Consider the following 11079-nt stretch of genomic DNA (forward strand, 5'->3'; position numbering starts at 1 on the left):
CCAAAAGAGCAGCACCGAGCCCAGACACGTCTTTGGTGTGTTTGATCGCAACGTAACTTGCAAGCTTATGGCCAAGAAGCTCGACTAGTGCATCTTGCATATACTCTCGATACTGCGGGTACTTCTCGTATAGTGCACCGTCCATAGCCACAACAGTTCTTTTACCTGAACCCATCCTTTTGGTATCTTTTTCAATCTTCTCCAGGAGTGCTACTATACCAGCTCCTGCTAGACGCCCTCCGCGTTTTATTACTGTGTCACACACTTCCACCACTCTCCTCCTCGCCTCTAGACTCGCTTCCACCTATTTCCAATAGCTTGATCAGGTTGGTACAGTTATCCAAATGTTATTAGTATTTTTTTCTTAATAAATAATAACCAACCTCTAGAATGTCGTATAGGACTGATCCAACCATTTGAAGATCATCAGTTTTGTCCTCTTGTATTTTGCATAGATGCTCGGTCCTATGCAAAATTTACACAAAAATAATTCATTTAGGAATTTATCATCATTTTCTTAGCTAATCAACTTTCAAAGGCCTTACCCTCGGCCACTTTGAGATACAGTATACGATTTTAGGTTACTGAAACTAGGGATAAGCATATAAACCAAAGCTGAACTGATATATTCGTATCCAAATGTGTTTATGACAATATTGGTTTTCCATGTTTACAATCGAACACCCCGAAATCGTCATTGAACCAAGATCGAAACTTAACCAAAACCGATTCTTGCATCATCTATTCAAACTAAAAATGAATAAACCAAAAATAAAATAAAAGTTTTTAAAACAAGATTCTTTTTTTGTTATAAACCAAGAGATTTTGAAACCGAAATTACATCAAACCGAATTACTAGTGGGTTTTATTTGGTTTCACTTTCTACAATACCGATATAACCAAAAACAAAAAAAAACTGAGCCAAAACCAAACTGTAAACCGAACTGCACATCCTAACTACTACTCTTTCTTGAAAATTGACACCACAACCACCAAATATGGGGTTGGAGAAAGGTAGTGAGAGAGAAGTACCTGAGTGCAAAGGGAGTGGAGAGTTTGACAGGAAGGAATTGTCCGAACAAGTCAGTAATTTCACACATTTGAAGCAAAACCCTTCTTACAATTTCACCAAGGTACATCCCTGAGATCATCTTCTCATATAACTTCATCCACATACAAACAGTAAACAATTGTAAAACTTACGACACCATGCATACATTAACAAGACAAAACAAAAAATAATTAATGATGTTATAGAAAGGATAAGATTTTAGTACATGTTCACCAGGATTCAGGCTTTTCTCATCCATCTCTCGATCAAAAATAGTCCGCGGAAGAATCTTAGAGAACCCTCCCCACTCCGTATTAATGATCTAATTCCAATGTAAAACAGATTTAAGCATGAGAACTACAGTAAACCTATGTACATATATAACAATCAATAATAATACCGTTGTTCCAGAAGAAGATTTGCTTTGGAGTTTAGGAATGACATGCTTCTGCTCTACATAACAAGCATTGGTCCCAGTCCCAAGAATCACACCGACCATCACATCCTCGTCCCAATACCTTGCTCCAGCTAATGTTCCCACTCCATCATTGACCTTGAATCACATAAAATGATAAAAACATCAACAAACTTACAATATGCATAAGACAAGAGTTTCCATCTACAATTTTCAAGATAAAGAAAACATACGAGGGCAGAAACTCGCATATCAAGTCCATGCACTGCCATAGCTTCATTTAAACAAGCAACCACATTTTTTCCTTCCTGCACACAATGTAAGGGGTTGTTAGAATTAAAAAACCAAAAAAAAGAACTTGGGGACAAAACTATGGTCATAACACTTAACACACCATTCCAGACACATTAAAGCCTTTAGTCCACTTGATTAGTGTGCCTGAATCAATAGAGGTTTGCTTCACAGGGAATGAAAAGGTAAATCCTAACTCCCTTTTCTTCCCTTGTTCCAACCGAAACCTCCCGGGCTTCTCCTTTGCAACAAAGCTTGCCAACTTAGTAGCAATGAACCCGAAGAGTTCCTAAAACATTCAATTCAGAGACATATCCAATCAATAGTTTTAACTTAAAAACATTAAAACACTCATTGATGTAACAAAGATATTGATTCATTACCTCACTTGTACCAATCATAAGCTTATGAGGAATAGATATTTGTTCAGATTCAGTAGCTATGACACGCTCTTTTTTTCCTCCTAATTGCACACTACGCACCCGAAAATTTGTACCTCCTAAATCCAATGCATAGAACAGCCCTTCCTCATTCCTATATCCATTTAAACGGAATCAAAATCTTAAGACTATCACAAACACTTTATTTTTTTTTTCTTGCTGAAACTAATGTACAAAGACTTATACATCTTTTAAGATCACAAAAGGTAATGTAATTAGAGAAAAGAAAGTAAAAATATACCCAGAAGGCAAAGCGTCAACATAGCTCAAGATCATATCGAGATCTCCTCCTCCTTCAACAGCTAGACCGGCTCGCATGTCATCGGCAATGGCGTTGGCTACTTCACGTAGGTACGGTGTAGGAGTGGCGCAGTCCTTCTGAAACTTTGTCAGTACAGGACAGAGTGAAGTCGAGTTAGATCGGACGGCGGACATCACGATGTAGTTGGTGCGGCGGGACGAGAAGGTGAAAGCTCCGACGGTTGGAGTGACGACAGGGGAAGCGAACATGAGTGACATTGTTGGAGTTTGGTTCTGTTTTGTAAACACGAAGATCTCAAAGTCAACTTTGTCTCCCTCTCTCTCAGAAGTAAGATTTTAAACAAGTTCTAGTTGCTCTGCTACTTGCTACTTTACTTATTTGATTATTTCTCTACTGTTGGGTTTTAGCCTTTTAGGAGAAGGAGTTGTTTTTTTTTTTTTTTTTTTTCCACTAGAAGATGCAGTGTTGGTTTTTTTAAGGAGGAGCAATTTCTAAATTTCTATTAAGTCAACCTATTTATTTATTTTTCATATTAAGTGCAATTATTATGACTAGAGCAAAAAAAAATATATACTATATGTTGAGAAAAACATTAAAAAAAACAATTTTTGCTTTTTTGCTTTGCAAAATAAAAATTTAATAGTGTTTGGCACAAGAAGTAGAATGTAAATGCACTTATTTGGAGTTTTTGACAACGCAATTGGCTTGGACCGCTTGGTCATAGTGGGATACAAGAATGTTAAATTCAAAGACTACAGTAACATCGGATCCTCAATTGCAGGATAATCTAAAGAAAGTTCGAGAGAGGTAAGGGTGTGAAGTTTCAGTTTTGGCATGTTGGGTCTAATCGCTAAGGGTGTGAAGTTTCAGTTTTGGCATGTTGGGTCTAATCTCAAACTCATCAAAACCATCTCATTTAAATTATGAGATTTTTTAACTGCAGAATTTTTTTACTCAAATTTTGCATGCAATGATCAGCTTCTTTACAAGTTTTTTTTTGTCTTTGTACTGCTTTCTAAGAGCAAAATCTCATTAGATATATCACATGATTTTGCACTGAACTCAGCTACAGTTTCTTTTTCTTACATCTTTAGATTCTCAAATTGTGATGTTAATATATCCAGCTTTGTTCTCTTAACACTTGAAGTACCCTTAAACATATTCTCCAATGACTTTTACGCTTTCTGAGCTGATACACATTGAGAAATTAACTTGAAATGACTTAAATCAATAGCATTGTAAATCGCTATATTAGATGTAGAATTGCAACTTGATTTTTTCTCTGCAGCAGTCCACTTATCTTTTGGCTTAAGACTCTCAACTCCTTTATCATCCACAACTTTATAAGGTTCGCAACCAAGCTCAATCGAATTTCAACAATCTTCATCAAGGTTACTAATAAACGCTTGCATATGAACCTTCCCATATCTCTAATTCGATGAATCAAACAACGGTGGTCTTATCATACACGTGCCTTCTCTGTATAAATTCATCACAACTGATTCAAAGTTCTGTCTTACTTCCTGAACTATCATCACCCTTGATCTATCCGAAACTAGAGTGAATCTCTATCGAGAACCTTTTCTGATATCACTTGTTAATGCAGATGAGACAATAATAAAGTGCAGGAAATAAACGAGACAAGAACTTTGTTAACGAGGTTCGGTTTTTCCTACTCCCTGGGACCACGTCTAGATTTCGATTTCACTAGAACAAGAAAGCAAATAGTACAGCCTACTATTCGCAAACACGTAAGTTAAGTACAACCCTCTAAATTCACCGCTCCGTTCTATAACATGAAATCTTAAGGATAAATCTTTACCTTTAACTAAAATCACACCAAGTCTAGATTTCGACCAAGATAACCTAACCTTGGGTTAAACTCCCCCTGAGCCTAGACTTCAGTTTTCCAAGTCTCTGGAACAACCTTCACACACACGCCACACCAACAAACAAAGAAGCTTGAACACACAAACCCAAACCGTGAAACTAAGCCACACACAATGAAAAAGCTCTCTAGGGTTTCTAACATTTATGTCTCAGCTCTCTTGCCTCTCTAGGACGTGTCCGACACCTCTTTATATATCCATCAAGAGTGTCTAATCATCATAGAAGAAAAATTCCAAATTTCATTAAAAAAGACCTTTTCTTTTGCTATTTTCTTTTTCCTTGTAAAACTCCAATTTAATCAACCGAAAAATAGTACTTTTCCTTTTCAATTCATCCTCAAACCGTCCTTCAATATTGTATTCTTAAACCTTCTCAGGCACATAAAACAACAACAATCTTAGATCACTTCATGACTTCATGTATCATACATACACTATTTCAGACAAACCAATACATTTTCATTTCTTTCCAAATAAACGAGTTCTATAATTATTATTTTTTTCCAGTAAACTAGTGAGCTTTGGATGGAAATTGTGCTATACGAAACACGAAAGTTTTGGGGGAAAATTCATCCCTATGTGTTTCTTCTATACAAATACAAAACAAATTATAAAGAAAATTACGTACCCCCATATATACATGTGTACGCACTGTCGATGTGAACGTTGGTGAACTAGTGAAGACTTTGTTTGTGCACATTTTTTTTGTTTTTTCATCATCTAAATACAATTTTTTCGTTTTTTCATCATCTAAAGACTTCGCTTTTAAATGCATCTTTTTAATAGAGTTTAAACTCTTGTGACTTCTTTACTATTGTGTTTTTCAGACAACTTTCACTGAGAATTAAAAAAAACTATTTTAATGAAGTGGGGGGCAACAAATATACATTGTATACGTACCAATGGAAACGAACAATCTTCTACAAACGAACATGATGTCTTGAAGCATTAACATGCAAAGATGTCATTACCATCTGCAGCCATGTGTATAACTACAGCTCTTTATGGCTTAATGAAACGACAATGAACATTGCATAGCATTTTTGTTGGTAAAGAAGCGTATGTAAGTTTTGTGCTGGGATCTTTGGAGATATATATATTTTTTTGGTTTTAAAGTATTCTAAAATTACCCTAAGTTTAAAAAGTGATATAGAATTTGGTGAGATTTTCAGAAGGGGATATTGAATTTGATATTTGACGAAATTTAGTGAAACTTTAATATACTCTTTTATGTTGTTCATTTTCAAAAATATATTTTTTTAGTATACAAAATAATTAAATTCTAAACCTTTAACTTCACTAAACCTTTCTCTTAAAATTATACCCTAAATGTAAAATTGAGAACTCAAACCTAAAACAGAAATTTAAAAATTAATTTAACATATTGTAATTGTATAAAAAATACAAAAATGAAAATATTCAAAAAAAAATATTTTTAAAAAGGATATCTCAAAAAAGCATTTCTAATAAATTTTTGATAAAAATAACTTTAAAAAAAGTGAGATGGAAATTTGATTTTTAGGCTTTTCTTTTTAACTGTAATTTGTAAAGGAAATAAGGCTCAAGACCTAACTTCCCTTGCTTGTAATCGACACAGTGAATCTTGGCTCTTAGATGCATTTATTTAATAAAGTATCTATATTAACATTTTTGAAGTACATTTTGGTTTATGTCCTTTGAGTTTTACTTATTTAAATTTTTTTACAACATTAACCCCTACAACAATTCCATAAATAAAATTGCAGAGAAATTCAAATACTAAACTTTCTTAAATTGACTAACGTTTGTTACATTTATTGCCATAAAATCTTAACAACATCTATACATTCCGATTATTCCAAAAACAAGTCTACCCATTAAAGTTTTAACTCATTAAATCTCCAAAACTATTTTTATTGATGATAGAATCTCTCAAATTTAAATGATATACAACAAATTTTCCATAACAAAAGTTTACAATCTCCATAATTATATTAACATTAATAAATTTTCTAAACCGAAAATCCAATTTTAAAATGATTAGAAAACCAATATTCACAAATATTTAACTTTAGCAAGAAGACAATTTGGTAAAATAATATGCTAAATTGGTAAAACAATTAACATAATTAAACTCGATAAAAAACTTATTTTGATTTTTTTTTTACGCAAAAAGTTATTTTGATTTTGGTGAGACGAGTTGGCATTAATCCCATATAGTGAGTTAAGCGGAATTGTTTTTTTTAAAACACTTTTAGATGTGTACCAGGAGATAAATGTATTACTAGACTATACATATACTACATGGGTTAAAACCTTGAAAACACTACAAAAATTCTATACTTTGAATACTTATATCAAATATCTGTAAAATTTTATATTTTTAAAATTAATAAAACGATAATAAAATAACAAATAAATACAATATAAATTTTAAATTTTTAAAATTAAAAATATTGTCCTGCGGTATACCGCGGGTTAAATCCTAGTATATATACATTTTCCAAGTACATTTAGCAAATAAATCCTGAAGTTGACACCTATACAAGACTGCCATTGGTATTTAATTTTTTTCTAATGTACTATTTTAATACTAATTGCTAATATACGCTTTTGTTAACTTTAGTGATATAATATATAAACTGTGGTATACCGTACAATAATTTTTGTTTACTACAGTATTAACTAAAACAGCTTGATTCGACATATTTTATATTGGTGTTGTTAAAACATTAAAATGAGGATTTAATCTGTATTGAAATATCATATTATTGATAGTTTATTTTTTAGTATTATCAATTCAATCATGTAATATCATATAACCCGTCATGTAATATAACTCGTTTGTGTAATTTTGAAAATTTAAGTTTATAATTTTAAACTTTTTATTAAGTTTAGATATATCAGTTATAAATTATAAACTTCTTAAAATTTTACAATTTACAATATATGTATGTTGAACACACACTTGTTATATTAATAGAGTAATATATGTTTGTTTTAAAAAATTCAAATCACAATATATGCAGGAAAAATACACCTTTTTATTAACTTTATATATTATATGATGATTCACTACATTTAAATTTAAATCAAAAAGAGATGATAGGAGAATAATTTCTTTAATCTGAAATAAATCTTCTAAAAATATCTAGATTAATTATGAAACACTATATATATGGATATTTAAAATATTTTTAATTTTGTTTGGTTATAAAGATAGTAGAAAAAGTTAATTACACTTGTTTGGATATGAATATAAGCATTAAATAACATTTAATATAAAAACTTTCCAAAAAATATTTTTGAGCAAAAACTGCTGCAAAAATATTAATATAAATTAGTAAACATAATTTTTGTTTCAAACGTTTTTCTATAATAAAAACAAAATTCCTAAAATAAATCTCCTAAGAATCTCTACAATATCTTTATGGTGATCGATTTTAAGAAATAAAGTTATGAAAAGACTACAAATCAGCCACATTCGATTTTGTAATTCCCTAATTACTCACCACATTTAATTCCAAAATATATTTTCTCCTCAACTCTCTATAAACAAATTTGAATGCACGAACAAATTAATGACTACGAAAATATCATCACATAAACTTGGCATATTCCCCAAAATCTAGATACTATGCGAATATTTAATCTCTAATTACTTGGTAACTAATTAAATTTGTTGCGTGTTAAGGAGAAAAAATAAACCTAATTTAATGGCCTATAAATAGTTGACACATAATCGCAAGTTAACATCATCAAACACAAGTCACAAACTCTTTCTCTTCACAATGGGTCACTTCATCTCCCCTCGAGAGATGACTATCGACGAATCCAGCTCAACCGGTGACAACGATCCTCAGTTTCTTCCATAACCGACAGTAACAAGACCGGTTTTATATCAACCGCCGTTGGAATTAAATGTCATGTTGAAAGGCGGAGAATCGCTGATTAGCGAGGTGGACTCAACGGCGTCCAAACGGGAAAGAGATGGATTGAGGATGAAGAAAGTGGAACCGATCAAGATCTTGACGAGGATGAAGAGGAGTAGCTGTTCACGGAAGAGGTAGTGAAGCGATCTGGGAAGAGAAATGCGGTGGTTTAAGCTCTTGGGAGAGCAAGGACTGGATTGGCTCATGGAAATCGTTTCATCGTCACGCTTTGAACTCAGTAGCTTGTGAAGCTGCTTCATCGTTCTCCGATAAAAGCTCATCGAAGGTGAAAAACAGATCCGAGAGAAGTGTCATCGAGAACTTTTATATATGAACATATTGTGAATCTGTGAAGCTACTTCATAGTTCTCTTTTTTTTTTAGTTAGAGCAAAATATCATCATCCTCTTTTTTTCGTCGAATGTGATAATTTAACTAATTCATTTTGATAATATATACACACATATTCTTCGGAAGGGATAATTAACATGATTAGCGGTTGATTTGAATATAGGTGATTAAGTTAATAAATATATCAAACGTGCCCATTAATGTTTGGGTATATATATTATCAAAATGAATTAGTTATTGAGGACCAAAACTTTAAGCAAATTTGTAAATACAACTCCTTAATAATACAGTATTTCACAGCTAGATAGCCCAATAGTGCCCATTAATGTTTTGATGAATTCAAATCCATACAGAAAAAGTTGTCATAGAGAGGACGATATTAGGCTAATAGCCTCATATCACAAATTAAGGTTATCAATACTGAACAAAGATTACAGTTTTCACATTTGAGTTTATAACACTCATTGCATCCTCCTAAAATCCATGTGTTTGATCAATTCATTGGGTGCCATAATTTCGCTCTTGATGAATATTGGCTGCAAATGGTTGTACTTTTGAAAATAACAATTTTTGGCTAAAAATTGTTCAACCAGAAAATAGGAGATGAATAGATTGAACGAGATGGAAAACTAAAAAAATTTAATATTTATTCAATTTACATATTTAAATTAATATTTTTGGCTTTTAAAAAATATCATTTAACAAAACAATCGTCAAAATCTAGATTGTTCGATAATCTAGGAAAATCAAAGATTGTTAGTTTAAAAATCTATTTTTTAATTAAATTTATATTTTTTAATTATATATATATATATATATATATATAATTTTGAAATATGTAACAAACGAATCGATCGTTTACTAACTAATTTTTTAATTTTTTTTTCAAAAATTTTCACATTATTTAATGTTCAATATTAAACTAATAATTTAAATTAGCTTTATTTGTTACCAATAAAAGATATTATAGTACGCAAAATCAGCTCAATTTTAAACTCTTTCAAATAATTAATATTTTTATTGATTAAAATCAAAAGTAAAATCAGATCCTATATATACATAGCTCATCACGATTTTTTTTTTTTCAACCAAACATTTAAATAAATTAAAAGGTGATTCCAAAGTTGGTTGTCCAAATTGGAGGAGTAGAGTTTACAAAAGTAATTTCATAAGCTAAAGATCTAGAAGAGCGGGCCAGGCAGTCTGCTCACGCGTTTGATGTCCTCGGAATCTGGGACAGGGTAAAGGATGAGAAGGATGCTCTGAGAGAATGGAAATCTTCTAGCAAGGAGGAGAAGGCTGGCCAATCGTCGGATGCCTGTACCATCGCCACCAATTCGGAGCTATCAGACTCAAAATTGAGACAAACTATCCCCAGCGCCCTAAGAGACTCCATAGCCCATATCAAGGCTTGTAACTCCGAATGAAGAGGAGAGGGACTACGTCGCAAACTGCGAGCCCCCATAAATAGCGTCCTCTCATCATTGTTACCATACCACCAACCCAAACTTTCTAACGGATCCGAACTTTTCCAGGAACCGTCAACCTAGCATCGAGTCAAAGAATTTCTTTCCTCCATAGCCTTGGGAACCAAGTAATTTTCAGAAACAGATTTGGCCTCCTCCCAAAGAAGTTTATCGTTTGACGCCTGATTAATAATATCATTTGGCTCTGCCTTTATCCCTTGAAAAACCTTCTTATTCCTATCTTTCCAAATTGTCCACAAAATCCAAGGCAATATATAACCAATACCAGGTCCCCCCGGATGTGTAAAAGTGTTGGAATAAAGAAAATCTAAATTTGAATACACAGATCTGAAAGGGAAACCAGTCAAAGACACCTGGACCGGAGATAACTCCCAGACCATACGCGAACGTGCACACTCAAAAAGAGCGTGATTGATAGTCTCTACCGCAGAGCCGCACCGTTGACACGTAACATCACACCGGATTCCTCTATGAGCAATCCGTTCCTTCACAGGAAGAGAGCCAGAAGCCACCTGCCAGAAAAAGTGTTGGACCTTTGATGGAACCTCAAGTTTCCAAGCTTGAGCCCGCAAAAGTGTGCACGACGGCCCGTTTCAACTTCCTTTTGTAATTCCCGAGCTAGCGTGTAACCAGATCTCACAGAATACTTGCTGGACTTAGTATAATGCCAAATCAGTCTATCCGAACACAATGACTTACTGACCGCCAAACTCCGTATGAGCGGAATGTCCGCCGGATCCATAAACTCCTCAAGAGTAGGCAAGTGCCAGTCCATTGTAAGGGGATTAACAAGGTGGTTTACCTGCAAATTAGGAAGGAGATCTCTCCCCCGACCATTTGCTGGTCTTGGCTGATGATCCGGGATCCAAGGATCCCTCCATACCGAAATATCCCTACCCAAACCTACTATCCACCTTGCCCCTCGTGCCACTAATCCCTTAGTCGAAAAAATGCTCCTCCACGCAAAGGATGGAGAATAAGGT

At 33.3% G+C, this 11079-nt stretch overlaps 1 protein-coding gene across 3 annotated transcripts in view; it reads right to left on the reverse strand.

The window, feature by feature from the left end:
• LOC104758074 (hexokinase-like 1 protein) overlaps positions 1 to 2893 on the reverse strand; it is a 3330-nt gene extending 437 nt beyond the window's left edge. Inside the window, exons 1-9 of one of the 3 annotated variants that reach the window (XM_010480885.1) lie at positions 2439 to 2893; positions 2141 to 2291; positions 1861 to 2046; positions 1700 to 1774; positions 1452 to 1604; positions 1278 to 1373; positions 1033 to 1163; positions 384 to 465; positions 197 to 304 (exon numbers count right to left, since the gene is read on the reverse strand). In XM_010480885.1, the coding sequence (XP_010479187.1) occupies positions 197 to 304; positions 384 to 465; positions 1033 to 1163; positions 1278 to 1373; positions 1452 to 1604; positions 1700 to 1774; positions 1861 to 2046; positions 2141 to 2291; positions 2439 to 2716 (1260 nt within the window). In that variant the 5' untranslated portion in view covers positions 2717 to 2893. Of the gene's footprint in view, positions 1 to 165; positions 305 to 383; positions 466 to 517; positions 648 to 1031; positions 1164 to 1277; positions 1374 to 1451; positions 1605 to 1699; positions 1775 to 1860; positions 2047 to 2140; positions 2292 to 2438 lie in introns of those variants that run through there. The other 2 variants (XM_010480886.1, XM_019238782.1) reach the window with 2 other exon arrangements.

The sequence above is a fragment of the Camelina sativa genome, chromosome 17, assembly GCF_000633955.1.
Source record: "Camelina sativa cultivar DH55 chromosome 17, Cs, whole genome shotgun sequence".
Lineage (NCBI taxonomy): Eukaryota > Viridiplantae > Streptophyta > Magnoliopsida > Brassicales > Brassicaceae > Camelina > Camelina sativa.